General features: G+C 58.5%; 3 protein-coding genes across 7 annotated transcripts in view; all 3 read right to left on the reverse strand.

The window, feature by feature from the left end:
• DNM3 (dynamin 3) overlaps positions 1-223 on the reverse strand; it is a gene marked incomplete at its 5' end in the record, with an annotated part of 182513 nt that extends 182290 nt beyond the window's left edge. For all 4 annotated transcript variants that reach the window (XM_082311696.1, XM_082311694.1, XM_082311695.1 and 1 more), the window contains one exon: positions 78-223. In XM_082311696.1, coding sequence (XP_082167822.1) covers positions 78-223 — 146 coding nt within the window. The remainder of the gene's footprint in view (positions 1-77) is intronic.
• Positions 224-1115: 892 nt separating this feature from the next.
• METTL13 (methyltransferase 13, eEF1A N-terminus and K55) lies at positions 1116-12718 on the reverse strand. 2 transcript variants are annotated; one of them, XR_014228240.1, is made up of 10 exons: positions 12514-12718; positions 11343-12090; positions 10397-10596; positions 9584-9779; positions 9182-9325; positions 8777-8989; positions 8265-8396; positions 7464-7771; positions 4961-5219; positions 1116-1179 (listed from the first exon to the last, which is right to left on the reverse strand). XR_014228240.1 is itself a non-coding variant. In XM_082312568.1 (8 exons), the coding sequence occupies exons 1-8, from the start codon at positions 12664-12666 to the stop codon at positions 7497-7499; spliced, it is 2061 nt and encodes a 686-aa protein (XP_082168694.1). In that variant the 5' UTR covers positions 12667-12718; the 3' UTR covers positions 7069-7496. The 2 variants fall into 2 exon arrangements, 1 of the variants encoding a protein (XP_082168694.1); XM_082312568.1 differs by lacking the exons at positions 1116-1179; positions 4961-5219 and having other exon boundaries at positions 7069-7771.
• A 257-nt stretch (positions 12719-12975) lies between these two features.
• ITPA (inosine triphosphatase) lies at positions 12976-17155 on the reverse strand. The gene is made up of 8 exons (XM_082314533.1): positions 17076-17155; positions 16941-16998; positions 16793-16857; positions 15953-16026; positions 15067-15098; positions 14215-14330; positions 13618-13694; positions 12976-13315 (listed from the first exon to the last, which is right to left on the reverse strand). The coding sequence occupies exons 1-8, from the start codon at positions 17136-17138 to the stop codon at positions 13195-13197; spliced, it is 606 nt and encodes a 201-aa protein (XP_082170659.1). The 5' UTR covers positions 17139-17155; the 3' UTR covers positions 12976-13194.
• Positions 17156-17401: the final 246 nt, after the last annotated feature.

The raw sequence follows: 17401 nt of genomic DNA on the forward strand, positions 1-17401 counted from the left end.
AACAACCGTTGGGAATGGCGCGCGCAGCCGGCGGGGCGGGGGGGCGCGCTGAGGGGGTGTCGTGCCCGCCGCCTCACCTGGAGACGCAGTTCTCCAGCACGGAGCTCTTGCCGGCGCTCTGCCCGCCCACCACCGCAATCTGCGGCAAGTCGAGCAGGCAGCTCTGGCCCAGCGCCGCGAAGGCGTCCTGCAGCCGGTTGACGAGCGGGATGAGCCCCTCCATCCCGCCGCGCCGTCCGCTCCCCGCCTCCTCCTCTCCGCCCGCCGCCGCCGCTGACAGGTAACGGCCGGCGCACTGCGCATGCGTCCCACCCCGAGCCTGGAGGCGGGGCCTCCGCGGAAAGGCCACGCCCCCGCCCGCTGCGGGTCTCGGTGCGGGCGGGCAGGGCCCGGAGCCCCCGGGAGCCCGCGGGGGGGGGGGGGGGGGGGGGTCCGCTGCCCTTTCTGCGGTGACAGCCGGTCACCGGCACAGGCCAGCCGCTTGCAGGGAGCATCCGCAAGGTCCTCCCGGCAGCCTGGAGCCCCCGCTCACCGGCTGCCCCCTCGCTGTGCCCGAGCGGCTGGGTGGGCTCGTCCCCACACGTGGACAAGCCAGCCTCGGTGCTGGGACCCTTGGGCGCGAGCACCACAGCTTGCCCAGGCCCACGCACCAACCCACGAGACCGCCATGCTGCCGAGAGCCCCGACCCCAGCCGGCCACCCCCTCCCGCTGGTGGAAAGGGCTGCAGCATCCCCCGTGAGCCCTCAGCGCAGGGCCGTGCCCGGCTGCGCCATCCTCCGGCACCCAGCGGAGGTTTGCCTGCACTCTTCTTCTATGACTTTGGCACCTAACTGGGAACAGGGCCAAACCGGGAGCACATGGAGGAGCTGGGTCCCACTTGCCGGCACGGGACCTGGCAGACAGCTGGCTTCAGCACTTCCCAATCTGCCGAGCAGGGTATTTTTGAGCAGTCCCAGTCGCTGAGTTCCTCCCAGCTCTCACCGGCAATGGGAAAAGGAGTGGCGGGAACCACGACCCGTCCCCGCGGCACATGAGGGGCCCTGGCAAACGGCACCGACGCTCAGCCGCAGGCGGGAGCGCTGCCAGGGTCAGAGATGTGCTCACCGGAACCATGTCAGGGCAGGCCTCAGAAGCCGGGTCCGGCAGGGCTGGTAGCAGGTGGGCGGTTCAGGAACAGTCTGGGAAGGGACAACAAGGTCTGAGCCATGTCATTGCAGTGGGTTCATTTAAAAATGCATACTGAGGCTGAGCTAAAAGCACAGGCAAACAACAGAGATGAGATTTATCTGTGATTACTGGCAGCAGTCACAACACAAAAATATCCAAAACAGAGGCTTTGGAGTCCTGCAGCGATAAAAGTTATCCTCTGTATTAAATCAGACACCAGCCTCGCTCAGCGTGAAAAGCAAAACAAAAGGGAACTGCGAACATCCCACAGGCTGACAGATACTAACGATCTGGAGGATTATCAAAACTTCTTGGCCAGAGCTCTCAATAAGTGTAAAAAAATTACTCTCTACAACAGACTGACTTCTAACCCTGGAAACAAATGAACAGTTTGCTTTAGCTCTGGCTAAAAAGTTTTTAATTGGCATAATGCAGAGATGGCTTCTCTAGCAGTGGCTTTGCTGCTGCGGTTAGATCACCTCCCCAGCACCACAGCCCCTGGGAAAAGCCTTGCGATCATTTCTGTCTAGATGGAGCCTGGGAGTTATTGACATAATTATGCCAATTAGCAGCATGATTATTTTTCCCCCCACTCCTGAGTGAGCAGGCTATGCCAGGAGGCACTGGAGTAGCAGCCTGGCCTTCCTCCAGGTCATGGGTTTCTACGGAGGCTGGAAGTTGGGAAGAACAGTATCACGTCCTGGCCAAATCTGCCTCGTCTGAGTGTCAGAGCACTTTGTGCTGCCCCAGTGAAATAATTAAGATGAGTAAAAGAACAGCCTGGCAATAGGATCGCATCTCCACAAGAGACAAATGAAGGTTAAAAAAGGCACAATGCCTCAGGGGCAACACTATGCACACCTTCAAATTGATAACCTAGGGAGCTGTCCTTTCCATTGGGTCTTTAAATTACATCTTTGCTTCCACAATTAAAAAAAAAATAAAATAAGAAAACATTAGGAAAAGTTTGAGTTATTCCCCCAAGTCTGCAAAGTTTTCAAACCAAACTTTTTTGTCTGTTGAAGCTGAGTTAAAGCCGCTAAGTGACCACACTCAACCTGCGACTCCATCACTTACAAAAAAAATCCATTCTCCCCCCCAGAAAAAACCCACAAGCAGCCAAGTATAGATTTCCCACCTCCCGGAAAAAGCACAAACATTTTCATTATGCATGCCTGTGTTATCACAAGGGTGCTCATTTTTCCAACAACTCCAAGAGAGCAATGAAGAAGAGAGGAAGGGCACCCGAGCGTATCTTCAGGTCCCTGCTTTTTCTAACTGACCTCTCCAGGCAGCTTGTTCCAAACCCCCGTGCGGAGCCCAGCCTGGCTTTCTGAATTTGTCGAGATTCAGAGTGGCTAAATTAAAGCAAACAGGGGTAGTACTAGCAGAGACCATTGCGAAGCTTCTTGTAATGAATAACCCTGGAAAAAAAGACCCAAACCAGCATCAGAGCACCATGCAAGAAACTGTTTTCCTGGAGAGCACCAGGTGCGATTCCCCAAGAGTGCAGGGGGAGCACAGAGCTGCATTGCTCACCAGTTAGCCAGCTAAACACACTCTATTTTTACCCTGCGCTCAGTTGTGCACCACGATGTTTATCATTTCCTTTTGCTACGTGCCAGGCTTGGCAAGGAGAGAAGACCTTCACCGACCACCTCTCCCCGAGCAGGGCACGGCGGGAAGGGTGCCCTGCTCCCCAAGGTGGCACGCCGGCCCTGCCGGCACCGCTGTCTCCGTCAGCATGGTCTGCTCGCTTCCAGATGTCACCAGCTCCAGCACAGCCTGCCTGGGGCCCCCAGCCCTGCCAAAATCTCCAGTGCATTTCAGATCAAGCCTACGGACAGCAAGTTTGTCCTGCCCTGAATTCCAGAAAAATATAAGGCAAAAATAGTCCGGTTTCAGGGCACAGCTATAGCATTTCAGCCCACAAACTTACCCACAGACTCTTCTTCCTAACCAGGCAGTGTGATGTTAAAACTGAGGACATTTGGACCAGGTCCCCAGGCTGCTTTATAAACACACACCAATGCAATTCCCTTCATGAAAAATGGGTTATATATAAATTACAACAGAGATTTGCAGATGCCTGCAGCGAAGAGCCAGGAACACTCCCCTGCCAGGAGAGCAGGCAGGACCCCAGGGGGAGCAGAGCACAGCCAAGGCTGCATCCTCCCCCCAGGAAGCATTTAGAAGAGGCAGGCTCCTTCACACATGATCTTCTTCTCTCCAGGGGCCTTCCTCACCTCCTTCTTCGTTCAGCTACGAACCCAGAGTCTTGCAGAGCTTTTCAGGCAGCTGATCAGCACAAAGCAGGAGGAGGTGTGGGCAAGGAGCCTCGCGCGCAGGGGAGCTCCCAGGTTCTCAGCAGCACCTGGCTCCGCAGTGCTGGCACGAACCTGCCAGTCAGCATTATGCCTGCGTATCTGCCAGGAGGAGAGCTCAGACCTTGAAGCTGCAAAAGACAGAATTAAAGCCAGTGAAAGAAAGCCAGAGCAGCTGCAGAGCTGTGATTAGAAGTAGCGGCTGCAGCATTTCCCCCTGTAAAGAGGAGGCACTTTCTGCCTCTCCCCTGCAGCCTGTGGCACTGCTGACTCACAGATCGTAGGACAGTGACACCCGAATCCCTGTACCGTCCAGCACGGTGGCCTCTCTCCTGCCCTGTGACCTGCAGCTGCATCCTTTAGCCAGGTGCATCCAGTTGCAGGGTAGAAAAAGGCCACCGTGCTGCATTGCAGCCCACAGAGATGTTTCCCTGCAGCCCTGAGCACCCCAGGAAAGAGCCATATGCCCTCACTGCAGCCTGGAAGCATGCCTGCTTCCTTGGTCACAAAGCCAGGTGAGCCAAGTGTTTCCCTGAGGGAAGATTTCATGGACAAAACACTTCCCAGGCACTTCCACCCTCTCAGACGTGGCTGTTGCAGCCCGTGCTGTGCTGTGACCCTGCCATGCCCAGGCAGCAGCAGCATCCCCAACCAGCAGGACCAGGCTCACCCCAGCAGAGCTCTTCCCAGCTGGAGGGCATCTGCCTCAGCGCTCAGTCCTTGCAGCTTTTAGTACTGCAAAATCTCTTCCAGCTGCTCGACGTACTGGTGTCCCAGCTGGTGACAGTATGTCCCTCATCCACCTCCACCCTCTTCCTGAGAGCCCAGCCACCTCCAGTCCTTCTGCAGAGCAGGGACCTGGGCTGTGACACCTGAAGAGGCTATGCTATATGGGGTATATGTGTGGCACCCCACTGCTGCCTGCCTCATAGTGTCACCATCCTGCTAGCTGCCTGGCCACAGAGTCAGCCTGGGCCAAAGAGCCTCCATGGCTGGGCATGACCAGCGGTATCCCTCCACCCAAGGTCATGAAACCCAGGGCTGACCCATCAACTCCCAGTGCCTTGCTCACTGGAGCGGCAGCAGGACACAGATGTGATGCTCCAAGAGAGATTCGGGCTGGACCAGACCAAAGCATCCCCAGCTGGCTACAGCCTCACACCTGAGCCATGCAGTGAGTTACATGGCCATCTCTTTTTGTGCTGGGAAATCCAGAAAGGAAAAAAGTCAACATCTCAAAGCCAGCGGAGGTTGCTAAGTGACAGCAGTGCTTGTTTCTATCCCGCCGCTTACAGCGTGCCTACGCTGCAAAGGAAGGAAGTGAGGAGTAAGGGATGTCAACATGAGTATATTGCCAAAACACTCAACAGAAACACAGTTGCCAAACATATACGCTAGCTGCATGTATTGGCTGCCAGGAGAGAAATATTTACTACACATCAATTATTCCAGCCTCGGAGCATTTTACCTGCAGAGGAGGATTTCAGGTATTTGCAGCACTCATGAATTTGCCAATTTACCAGCTGAAATGTATTTCCAGACCAAACTTGTAGGGCTGTCAGTAGCTGCAAGGACAGCTGCAATGAACTCAGATTTCATCCTTACGTTATTTCTAATAGATGGCTTTTGTTTTTCCACCAGGACGTGGCGTTACACAGCGATTAGGAAGCACAACAGAAAGGCAGAACTGGACAAGGGAGGGATGAACGCAGCCTTTGTATAAGCTCCTGGGGAAGAAAGGAGATGGTTTCTGTAAAATAAAGGGCACACACACAAAGCTATGTCATTGGAATTATGTTGAGAATTGAAAACTAAATTAAAAATAGACTAAATGCAGCACTGCTGATCCAGTTGAGAAATTTGCCATTGCTAAGCTGGATGGATAATAGATATCTTTAAAAAAAGTGCTCATCACAGAGGAGCTTTAGAAACTAACTGCATGAGGGCCGGCAGACTTCCACCCAGCTTAAGCTCCAGCCTTGTCTCTCCTATTGACCAGCGACCACGTGCTGCCCCGAACGCGCTACAGCACAGAGGAGCAACCGGGTGGTGAGCAATGTACAGAGGGCACGTGTCCACGCTGCCATCCTTTATCTGAGGCAGGGAGCAGGCCAGCCCTGCTCTCCAGTGCCTGGGAACCATCAAAAGCACTTATTTAAAAAAAGCATCTGCTCCCTCTGGGTAGAAGCAGGCCAGCCCAGGGAGAAAGTAGGACACCGATTTGTCCCTCTGTGTGAAGGGGAATAAGAAAGCAGGAAGCATCAGAGAAGATATCTGAACAGAGTGGTTTCCAAAGCAGAACATGCTGGCAAATTAAAATTAAAATGTAGCCACAGTTGCTGATTGGAGGGATGTGCTGGCTGTCAGCACGGCTGCCATAGTGCCTCTTGGGTACAAACAGCCCTGTCTCCTGCATCGGCGTGGTGGCTGCGGTCCCCACCGGTTCCGGGGGTGAGAGCCCTTGAGGTGCCCTTTCCACAGCCCGTGATGCTGGGGAACTGCAAACCCTCAGGTTCACACACCCTCTCGCTCAGCTTTCCAAACAAAAGAGGATTTCCCTCAGATGGAGGAGAGCTTGGTCCTGCTGAGGAAGGAGAGGCTGATGAGTGGCAGCCCACCAACACCCAGGTGGGACAGGGTGCACAAGCTGCAAAGCTGGCGAGACACCTCCAGCAGCGATGCCAAGATGTGTCTGCTGTTGCCTCCATGCCAGCAGCTACGGCAGATCCCTCCCCGAGCTGATTCTGGTGTGTTGTTACCACCCTAGGCTGTGGAAAGGTGGCTGGGGAGAGTTTGCTTTAGGAAGCAGCTGCCAGAAAGATGCCCTCCCTCAGGGTGCCAGCGGCAGAAGGGAGCACAGGGTGAGGGTGTGGGGTCAGTGGCAAAGCACCACGGTGCCCGAGCAGGTTGTCACCCTGATATCTGCAAGCCAGTCACTTTGGTACCATGTCTCAGACTCATTTTGGTACCAGCTGCTGCAGGGGAGAAAGACAGGCCCCCCCCAAAAGACTTCGGATGCATGTGGGAGCACCAGCGGGTCAGCCACTCTGTAACCAGCCAGGACACATGGGTCTTCAGCTAAACCTTGCAGGGAGGGACCAGGCTTTGAAACCCTCAGGAGAGACAAAATGAGCTGCTTGGGCAGGAACAGGGTGCCGTGGGAACACCCCAATGGGTATTTTCCTGCTGCCTTTTCATCCTGCAGGAAGGCTGACCCGCACCAGCTGGGTGAGTGGGTTGGTGTCCCCAGGGGCCTGAGCACAGGGCTGGGTCCCTGCTGGCCCAGCGGGGCAGGGGGAAGAAGAAGGGCTGGGGGCCCAGAAGGTTGCAGGTCCCAGTTCACAGTGGCATCTGGAGAGATGCAGAAGAGGGGAAAGCACATGATGGGGTCCAGTTTGGGGAAGGTGAGTAGGGAGGGGGCAGTGGGGTACAAGGGGCACCTGCCTGCCCCCAGGAAATGCCCCCGAAGAGCAGAGGTGACTGTACCTTTTCCAGGGGTGCTGGGCACTCCAGAAATAAACCTAGCAAAGCACTGCGGGCCTTGGAGCAGCCCTGAGGACTTTATTTTCACAGCTCTCAGCCCACCCACACACATCCACAACCAGGCTTGGGGCTCTGCACAGACACCAGTGACCAGGGATGCTGGAGATGCAGGGAGAGGCAGCATTGGAGGGAAGGAGCCGTGCTGGAGGCAAAGGGGGAGGTCAGAAGCAATGTTTTTCCCACAAGTGGAATGCAACAGGACAGACCCAAACCCACAGTCCTGCTAGTCCTGCAGCACCTTCCTCCCCTCACCACCCCAGTGCTTCCCCTTGGGCTGCACAGCCCTCCACCACCCTGGACCGCTTTCCTGGGGAGCGCCTCCCCGTGCCAGTCTCATCCTTCAGGCAGACCCAGGCCAGCACCAGCCCCCCAAGGGCGGCAGTCCCAGCCACAGGCACCCCTCCACTGCAGGGCCACAGCACCCACACCTCTCTCTCGTTCAAGTGGCATGGGAGCCCCTCTCAGAGGATCTTGATGGCCTGCAGCATGTCCGCCAGTGCATACGAGCTGTCCCAGGGGCGCCCAGGCTGCCGCAGGGCCCCCTCCAGCGCCCGGGCACGTGCCCCCAGCTCTGTGGGGTCCTGCTGGCCCTCGGGGCTGGGCTGGCAGAACAAGATCTCGTTGACTTCCCCTTCAATGCGGCGTGCATAGAGCAGCGGGAAGACCTCCCTGAGGGTGGCCAGGACAGACTCCTTCAGCTGGGCATCACGGCACACCAAGTTGAGCACGAAGACTCCTGCAGCAGGGTGAGAGGGATGGGAGTTCAGACCAGCCCGTATACACTGCCCTGCTCCCTGTGAAAGCGCAGCTGAATCGGTGCCACCCTGATGCAAATGTCTCCCCCGTGGCAGCACGAGGAGTACCAGCATCCCCCCGGTGCCCTTGGCCCAGCTCCACATCCCTGCCGCCACACGGGTTGTGGGTGGCCAGACGATCTGTTCCCAGGTACCGCCTACACCCTCTGCCTTCCCGCAACCTTTCTTGGCCCCCCAGGATGTCTCAGCCTGCCTGACCCAGCGGCGCTGCAGTCCACCCACTCCACCCTGCTCCCTGCTGTCACGACGCCCACTGAAACACCCGGATCCAGGACCCACCGGGAGCGGCAGATGCCACGCAGCAATCCTGGCCATGGCTGCTATTCTCCAGGATGAGAAACGGTGGCACAGCCCCATTACTCAAACACTGCACAGGACTGGCCAGCCTGGCCACAGCCGGATCTCCCCTCCTACCTTGTGGCTTGAGGATGGTTTTAACTTTCTGCAGAAAGGGCTTTTCCACAAAGGCTGGGGGCGGGCAGCTCATCCCCACTGTGAGGTCTTTGCTGTCCACATCAAACATGATGGCGTCGTACTGGGCTGGGGCTGCAGGAGGGAACGCAGAGACTTGTTATCCCATGGGACAGAGATGAGCCACACACGGTGGGGAGGCAACGAATGGGGTGGTCAAGATGCCCCCTCTGCCATGTTACGGCCGCTTCTCTCTCCTGGGGTTTCTCTTTCCAAATGAAAGCCATGGCAGCAGCCCTGAGCGGTGGGGAAGACAGCAAATCTAAGATTCCCTGCACATGTTGGCAAGGACAGGCCTGTGAGTTGCAGAGACCTGGCGAGGCTGGAGCTCATGACACATCGCAGGAGATGGGCAGGGACGGGAAGCAGAGGGTGAAAGCAGCCCAGGACTCCAGTCCCCAGTACGTCACCCACTGGGCTCAATGGGGCACCCGGGATGCTCCGCGAGATAGTACCTTCAGCTGCCAGCTTGGTCACATAGTCCAGGCCATCGGAGATGTGCACCCGCATTCGGTCACCCTGGGAGAAGCCGAACCAGCGCGTGGCCACCTCCAGCATGGAGGGGTCGATCTCCACCACGGCCACACGGGCCTGTGAGAAGTAGTCGTGGACGAAGAGGGGCAGGCTGCCCCCGCCAAGCCCCACCACCAGCACTGCCAGCAGGGCTCCTGCCAACAGAGAGCACCCAGTGAGCCACTGGGATGGCCACAGTCCCACTGCTCATCCCACCCGCCAGCCCCAAACCACTTTGGGAAGGGTGTATGGGGGACCTTGGCCAGGAAAGCCCTTCCCCAAGGAGCTGAGGCACGGGGACACGTGCGCCTGCCCCCAGCACAGCCTCACACTTCTGGCTTCATCACCTGGGAGGGGTTTGGGGCCCCCCAGAAGGCAGAGCCCCGCGACCATGGCCTTGTGGTGCTCGCAGCACAGGTAACTCTTGTCGATGGCTGCACATGGCTCAGCTGGGCTGGGTTTCTTCTTGTCTTTTCTCCGTTTCTTATGGCCTGAACGACAGGAGGCATTGGCTGGTAAGGCAAGGTGGGAGCCAGGGGTGCTTTCTGGGGACCAGTCACCCCCAGCCCCTGTCCCACCCACAAGGCAAGCAGTGGAGTGTAAGAACTCTCCTGGAGCTGCTCCAGGACAAGGCAGGAAGGTCCCAGCAGGACTTTTATCTTCCTCCTGTATCGATCTCATTCTCTGCCACCCAAAAAAGTCACCCTTGGCCCCTGCACCTTCCTGGCTGCCTCACCTGCCCCACGTACCTGGGAGAGGTGTGGGGGCCAGGAGCCGGGCCTCTGACTGCACCACATTCCTGTTGCGGAGGAAGATGAGGCGGCGGAAGTAGCAGGTGCCGTCCCCCTTCACGTCCTCCACAACGTACTCCCCACTCAGGGGGCTGGTATCACAGTGCTGCACCGTCCGCACCCCGATGTCCCCTCCCACGGACAGGAAGGGCACCTGCAGGGAGGACAGGGACTGGTGTGAGGAAGGAAAGGCTACAGGAACAGACCCTGGCATTCCCACTGTCCTGATCACGGCTAAAGAGCTGGGAAAAAGTGGACACAGTGCAGGAGCAGCAGGATATGCTGTAGGCAGCCACAAGGGAGCTGGGGACCAGCACATGGGACACCAGCTTCCCTCCCATACACACATGTTGGGGTACAGGGAGCAAACACCCAAAGACTTCTTGCAAGACCTCAGGTTTGGGGAGTCGGGGCAGGAAGGAGGAGACAGAAGGGACAGGAGAAGTTAAAGCCAGGATTAAGAAGTGGCCGGATGCTCTCAGGGTTTCGGGATGCCTGGTTTTCTTGGCAAGCTAGATTTTTGGAGTGCAAGGACTTCACGCTGAATCCTGCCACGCAGGCACCTCAAATCCTGCCTCCAAGCAAAGGCAGCCAGCTGGAGGGAAAACCAAGAGGAGCTACACCTGAGGCCAGTCTCCTCCTCACCAAGGCAGCCAGCTCACACGTTGCAGCTTGGTCTCCTTTGGAGAAGAAGGACTCGCTGCTGGCAGAGAACCAGCCTGTTCCTGGTTTTGGGGAAGCCAAGCAAGGGGGCTGGGCGGCGGGGCTCACCTGCTGCCGGGCAGGGAGGCCCGGTGGGGCCAGCTTCATCACCTTCCCCGACAGCTCTGCCTGGATGCCGGCCATGCCCTCGTAGTGCTGCTCCCTGTGCAGGGCCACAGTGACCAGGCGCCCGAAGCCCGCGCTGGTGGCCAGCTGCTTCCGCCCTTCCTCCGTCCCAAAGAGCCACTCGGTTTCTCTGCCCTGCGGGACTGCAGAAGGAGCTGCCATCAGCCTGGGCCAGTCCTGGTCCCTGGGCGACTGCCCCAGCCTCCAAAAGACGAGCCGCAGGGAATGGCAAGACATCACAACGAGGTACCACTGCATGCCTAGAGCCATGCTCTGCAGCCATCAAGAGAGCCAGGACCTTCCCTGTTTTGGGCAGGCTCATGCAGGAGGCTGGAAAAGCCACGTCTCATAAGAAGGGGACATCCAACAGCCTCACAACCCATCTCCAGGCTGCGCTAAGCCCCAGCTTTGCAGGTGCGCAGGGAGGGAACAGTGCTGCTGGCAGAGCCCGACATGTCTCTGTGAGGTACAAGCACAAAAGCGAAGCGCAGCCGTGAGCAACCTGGCCCTGGCAAGTCAGGACACCCACATAGACCAGCAACGCCTTTCCAGCTGCGTCCGCTGTGCTCTGATTTTATACGGCAATGTGCTACAGAGGCTGTCACCAGCATCAAGGCAGGAATCACCACCTTGGAGGCAGGGCAGGCAGCATCCCTCTGCTGCCAGATGGGCATCCGCTCAGCCAGCAAGCCCTGTGCCAGAGCTCTGCTTGCACCACCAGGCAAACGCATGTCCCACCGCAAAGCCAGGATTAAAACACCAACTGAACCCCGCACAGGTGGGTTATTTCCCTCTCCAGCCCCAATTTCAGCAGGGCCAGGACCGCTGGTTGTTTTGCAGCTCCTGGCCAGAGCACTCTCTCATTGCAGGCAGGAGAAGATGTACTCACTGATGAAGATGGCGAAGTGATTGTCCCGGGAAGGTTTCACTGAGGGGCTGTCGACAACATGCAGCGTGTAGCGAGGCCTCCCGCTCTCTTTGTCACACAGATCCAGAGAAACCTGCTCCCCGCAGGGGGTTTTGCTCAGCTGGCTGCAGAGCAGGGCATAATGTTGCCTGTCCTTCACCGCCGCCACCAGCTGCTCCGTGCTCTCCACCCGCATCGGCTTGTCCTGCTCCTCCAGGCAGATCTCCAGGATCTGTGGTGCCGAGCCGGGGATCTTCCTGAACTTTGTCATGACATAGACGAAGACTGGTAGGACAAACTGCTGCTTCTCCCCGCTACCAGCCACCTGATGGACACGCACAACCCAGCCTTCCTGGGAGAAGTATTCCACTGCTTTCTTCAGCACATGGGCTTGAGCCAAGGAGACACAGAAGTAGCGCCCTCCTACCTGCAGGACCCGGCTGATTTCGGCGAACATCTTGTCCACCTTGGTTAGAGTGGCCTCCTCTTCGTCGGTGAGGACGGCATCCAGCGTGCCTTTGTCCAGGACCACCTGGAAGTGGGCGTCAGGGAAGTCCATCTGAAGCATGTCCATCAGCAGGTAGCTCATCTTCGGCCTCTTGCTCCTGCTCCGCTCTTGCATCTGACGAATCACTGCATCACTGATGTCAATGTTCACGATGTCCTCGCACATCCCCATGTCATACATCTGCTCGCTCAGCTCCGAGTTCCCGCAGCCCACCACCAGAACCTGGGGAGCGGCACAAGAGCAGCGCGATGGTGAGAGCGCCCTGCAAATGCGCCCCAAAGCGTTTTACGAGCAAATATCAGCCACGGCCACGAGCCTCCCGGGAAAACCACACCCGCGGCACCCGCACACCCGCTCTCCGGGGCCCTAAGATAACATTTCCATATAGAAAAGTCGCGCGGGCACAGAAGCGATGCATCAGTTGCACCGCTTTCGGGGATGCTGTGGATGTTTCACCCCCCAGAGCTCCCCGTCCCAGGGCGACTCCTGGGTCTCTCCCGTTCTCTTGCCGCGGCGCACCGGGGGCTTCGCATCGCCTGGGGCAGCGCACGGTGCCGGTTTAAGCCGGGACAGGGCGGCACAGAGCTCGCCGCCCAGGAGGAGGCCGGCCGGGGCACAGGGCGCTGGGCACCGGACGGGGCTCACCTTGTCGCGGGGCCGGACGTACTTGTGCAGGACGGGGCAGAGCTCCGGGAAGGCCCCGTACCACTCGAAGGGCCGCTGCCCGCGCTGCCGGAAGAACCGATCCCAGTACCGGGCTGAGCCGAACTCCCCGGGGCTCCGGGGCAGCAGCTCCATGGCCGCCCGCCCTCCGGCCCGGGGCCGCCGCGCCGCCGCCACGCGTGCCCCGTCCCCGCCCCGCCGCGCGCTGACCGCATCCGGGTGCGCGGCGCCCCATTGGAGGCGGTGGCTCCGCAGCCGATTGGCTGCCTCTCTCCCCCCCCCCCCCCCCGACCGCTTCCCATTGGCTCGCCCCTCCGCGCAGGACAGCGGCCGCCGCAAGTGAGCGCGCAGCAGGCCCGGGCCCGCCCCCGGCCCCGCCCCCGGGAGGCGGGGCTCGGCTCTGCCCAGGGCGGGCGGGAGCGGCGGGGCGCCGGCGGGTCCCCCCCGGGCACGGCGGCCCTGCAGCCCCCCCACGGCGAGGCACAGACGTGCAGCCTCAGTAACCCAGCCCCGCCGGGCTCTGCAGCACTTCTGAAGCAACAAAAACAGCGGGGCGGGGGGGGAGAAAGCAGCGGCGGGTTCCAAAGGAGCAGCTTTAATGGCAGAGCTCTGCCGGGGCGGTACGCGAGGCGGGCAGCCCCCGGTGCCCGCAGCCCGGGGAGGTTAGCTGGGGGCGGAGCCGGGCTCTGTCGAGTTGCTGTGAAGGAAGAAGGCGGAGAGCTGGCTCAGCGCTCTGTAACGGTGGGAGATGGAGTTCTTCACGGCCTTGGGCAGTTCGGCGTAGCTGGAGGGGAGAGAAACGGCAAGCCTCAGCAGCAGAGACGCCACAGCGCGCGTGTCCCCAGCCACCGAGGGCTCCCCCTCTGCCCGCCATCTCCCTGCTCGACTGCCGCGGGGCGTCCGTAGCCACACGCCGGCAAAGCCAACAGCCCCGTCCAGACCTGGGGGTTCCCCGTGACCCACCACCTTCAGATCCAGGAGGGTGTTTTCTCCCTGCCACCCTGGCTCATAAGCAGGTTCCTCTCCACACACAACCTCGACCCTGGCTTTCCTTACGTAAAGAGCTGTAGGTAAACCACCACTTACGTCTGGTCGTAGCCGTCCGGCTGAAAGCAGGGATCCCAGCCAAAATCTCGAGGGCCTCTGGGCTCCACTATCAGCCCCTGCCACGAGAATGCAAAAAGCCCCGTAAGCTGTGGTTTTGCAGTACTTTCCTCGCAGTTGCATTTCAAACGCAGACTGAGGAGTTACACACAGGCATAGCTCAGGCGGTGGTCACCAAAGGCTCAGTACGTGGTGCTGTCCTCGTTCCCAGGACGTAAACAAAATTAGCGGTCCCAAACTCAGTGCTCCATCACACTGCCCTATGCTGACAGCCCCTTTACACCCCCAATTAACAGAGCTAATAACTGCACTCAAATACAGCCTTGCCAGAGGGAGATGAGGGGGGTGAAGAGCCTGAGGTAACGTGCAAACTCTTCGGTACGTACAGCTGGGCGAAAGGGCTGCAGCATTCAGCACCCACCAGCTGCTCTCTCCCTTAGCCTGTTCCCAACAAGCTCCAAGGGGGTTCAGTGACCCAGGAGCCACTAAAATTATCCCCAACAGAGCCAATGCTGTTACGAAATTCATATTACAGCCCTCCTCCCTCAGCACATTCCCTTCCCCAGGCGCAACACCTACATGAGTTTGGCCTTTGAACAGCTTCACTGGCTCCTCTGGGTTTCCAGTACTGAATGCAAAGGTACAGAGAGCGTAGGCAGATTTGTCTTCAAAGCCAGCCAGCAGCTTGTACAGCCCTGAGCGACACAGAAAGGATCCCGGCATTACTGCTTTTCCCTCGGAGCGCAACACACCCACCTAGAGACGGATCGAGGGAGCATTCTGTGTTCACATCCACAAGGGAGAGGAAGAACTACAGGGGGTGACAAAGCTCAGGCACAAGGACGCTCTTGGCTGGGTCCCTCGTATGACTGAAGCCAGCACCTCAGATCTAACACAGCGTGAGCTGCAGGACCCTGCTATTAATTTCGGAGCGGAAGCAAACAAGTGCACGGCACCAGAGAGAACTAAAGCCCGCTCTGAATTAGCACGATTAACGCTCGTGCTTGTGACACCAGTGCAGGATTTGCAGTCACACTCTTAACTGCGGGATCAAAGACAGTCACTGCATGCCAGGGGAGGTGAGCACTAGTGGAGAGGGGCTCGCACAGGAGCCAAAGGGAGCAGCAGGTCTTCCTTGATGATAAACAAGATGTTCCCACAAGCCCTGCCACCAGCCTGCAGAGGCAGGAGTCTGGGAATCCACAGATGACGCTGAAGCTACTGGGGGAAACAACATCCCGTGAAGAAGGGCACAGACCAGGCTCAAGGAGAGAATGCGAAGGGAGAGAGCTGGACAGACAGGAAAGGAACCAGCTGTGAAACGGGCAGTGCAGTGGGCAAGCATGGTCAGCAGAACCCAGCGCAGGCAGGGATCCATTTCATTTGGAAAGGACCGAGGTACATGCAGAGCAGTAACATGGGAGGCAGTACCTTCTGGTTTGAGTTTTTCCAGGAACCATTTTCTGAAGGGGAAGAAGGGAGAAAAGATTAATTTTTGCTATTATTTCTCAGAAATACAGGCATCCTCAAGACATGGTTTCATTGAGGCATTGTCACAGCCTTTTGATTCCCTCTTAAATGTGCTGTCAAATTGCCTCATTCTGGAACTCTTTACCAATAATGACAGACTTAGCTCTTAAATCGAATGGGATGCAGTGAAAAGAGCAGCAGAATATTTAATTTACGGCAGTACTGGAGTCTATGTAAATAACCCAGTTCTCACTCGTGAGCACTGACATGCCAAAATATATTTCTCAGGTCAACTTGTTCACATCTTACACCTAGTTCTAGTACCAACTTCACCATATAAAGCTTTTACGTCTCTGCTTAGCTCAGCAGAGATAGTTTTGAAGAATTAATCACACTAAAAGTTAATTCCAGCAGCTAAGGCAGTATTTCATTAGAGGAGTTAGACTGTAATGTAATAATCTTGTTATCTGCTGGATTAAAGCAGTCCCTATGAGAACCTATAGGACACACATCCCACAGTCCTGCTGAAACGCATGGTGCCTTAACTACGCAGAGCCCGCTGTGGGGCCAGGTTCCTAAGCTGACTGCAAGAGCAGGCACCGTAGATTGGGAGCCAGAGCCAACAATTCGAGTCTGCCTCTCTCGTCCCACACTGTGACTTACAGCAAGGCTCAAGGAGTTGAAGTCCAGCGTCTAGGGTGCAGGATGAAGCAGAGGACACAGACCAGTAATCACCTCCCTGACCCTATTGCTCCTGGCGTGTGCAGAATCCCTGTGAAGCACACCCTGCCAGCCTGCGCTCCGAAGTCTAGGACGTGAAAGGTGAAGCAAGTGCCCTCCTACTTACATGTACGGTCCTGGAAGCCCCCCCAGGGCATTGAAGCACAAGCAGGTATCCTCTACTATAACAGGTCCCCGAACCTACAGTGAAAGCCCAAGAGATGGAAACATTAGACCTAGAGGAAGGCACTGCCTCCAACCCCATTTTCTTGCTCTATCCTATTCTCGCATTTCCATGATAACATGAACATCAGAAAAATCCACCAGCCACTGAAGTTCTTTGCCTTGGAGGGAATCCATACCAGACAGACACAACTTAAACCCATGCTCTCCCCAGGCAGGCCGGAGTGGCTGAAGTGTGGTAGGGAAGATCTCACATGGAGAAAAACAAGCAGAGCTGAACACCCCCTACCCCCTTGGGGGGCAGGAATGGTGGGACAAGGAAGGGGAAAGCCTGTGTCCTGAAGGCATGCCTGCATTCTCCTCGAGTCTCAGTCCTCACTTGATTCTTTTAAGACACTCATCCCAGTGACAGCTCTGGAAGGTGATCCATCAGAAGCTCCAGCTGACAGAAAACTCGGTGTCCCACAACCGCTGGGACTGGACTGAAGGAGCTGTCATGTCCTCCTGCTGCTTGAGGGACACAAGAGGCCAGAGGAGCGGCAGCGAGACTGCCTAAACACTGTGTCACCAGTGAGAATTCACCATCACCCAGCGTAGGCCAGCAACAGCCGGGTGATGGGAGTGCAGCGAGGCCAGGCCAGGCCGGGACGTGTCCCTGACTTTCCTCTGGGCCGGGCCAGAAGCCCATCTGCCTCCCGCCCCGCCGGGGCTGGGGTCCCCCGGAGCTCCCGCACCCACACCGCCGCTCCGACCGGCGGGAAAGGGGAAGGAGAAAGGCAGCGACCTGCCGGGCGGCTTCACGGCACTTCTGCACGGAGATCTCGTCTGGCTCCCCCTGGTACTCCGGCACTGGGGAGACAAAGCCCGGCGCTGAGGAGACGGCCGGGCCGGGCCGCGCCGCCGCGTCCCCCCGGGCCCCGCCGCCAACTTACGGTCGAGCTTCTTCGCCACCAGCGTGTAAGGAGAGGAGTCCCCGAGGATCTGAGTGACCTGCGGAGGGAAACCCGCCCGTCAGGCCCCGGCCCGGCCCCGCCAGGCCGGCCCAGGCCGCGGCCGCCGCCTCCCACCTCCTCCAGCTTCTTGGCGTTGCCCGTCACGAACACCACGCTCCGCCGGGCCGGCGCCGCCATCCTCACCCCGCGCGCCGCCCGCGCCTGCGCGCTCAGCCGCCAATCACCGCCGCCGGCGGCGGCGCTCCCCGCAACGCCCAGCCAATGGGGAAGGCTTCCGCCGGCGCCTCAGAGCCGCGACCTTCCGGTCCTCCGGGGGAGGGCGCTTGCCGCGCATGCGCGGGGGTCTCGCGAGAGGCGCGCGGAGGGCGGGGCCGGTCGCCATGGCGGCCGGGGCGCCCGCGGAGGCCGGGCCCGGGCCCCGTCCCCGCCGCAGGCCGCCC

This window comes from Platalea leucorodia, assembly GCF_965183815.1.
Source record: "Platalea leucorodia genome assembly, chromosome: 5".
Lineage (NCBI taxonomy): Eukaryota > Metazoa > Chordata > Aves > Pelecaniformes > Threskiornithidae > Platalea > Platalea leucorodia.

What these genes read in the sequence shown, in the direction of transcription:
- ITPA (XM_082314533.1), bottom strand. Translation starts at nt 17,138, where the DNA reads ATGGCGGCGCCGGCCCGGCGGAGCGTGGTGTTCGTGACGGGCAACGCC. An exon ending in ACGCCAAGAAGCTGGAGGAG is followed by an intron (nt 16,999 to 17,075) that starts GTGGGAGGCGGC and finishes TTCCCTCCGCAG; the next exon opens with GTCACTCAGATCCTCGGGGA. An exon ending in GCCGTGAAGCCGCCCGGCAG is followed by an intron (nt 16,027 to 16,792) that starts GTCGCTGCCTTT and finishes CTTTCACTGTAG; the next exon opens with GTTCGGGGACCTGTTATAGT.
- METTL13 (XM_082312568.1), bottom strand. Translation starts at nt 12,666, where the DNA reads ATGGAGCTGCTGCCCCGGAGCCCCGGGGAGTTCGGCTCAGCCCGGTAC. An exon ending in GGCCCCCACACCTCTCCCAG is followed by an intron (nt 9,326 to 9,583) that starts GTACGTGGGGCA and finishes CCTGTCGTTCAG; the next exon opens with GCCATAAGAAACGGAGAAAA. An exon ending in GACCAAGCTGGCAGCTGAAG is followed by an intron (nt 8,397 to 8,776) that starts GTACTATCTCGC and finishes TCCCTCCTGCAG; the next exon opens with CCCCAGCCCAGTACGACGCC.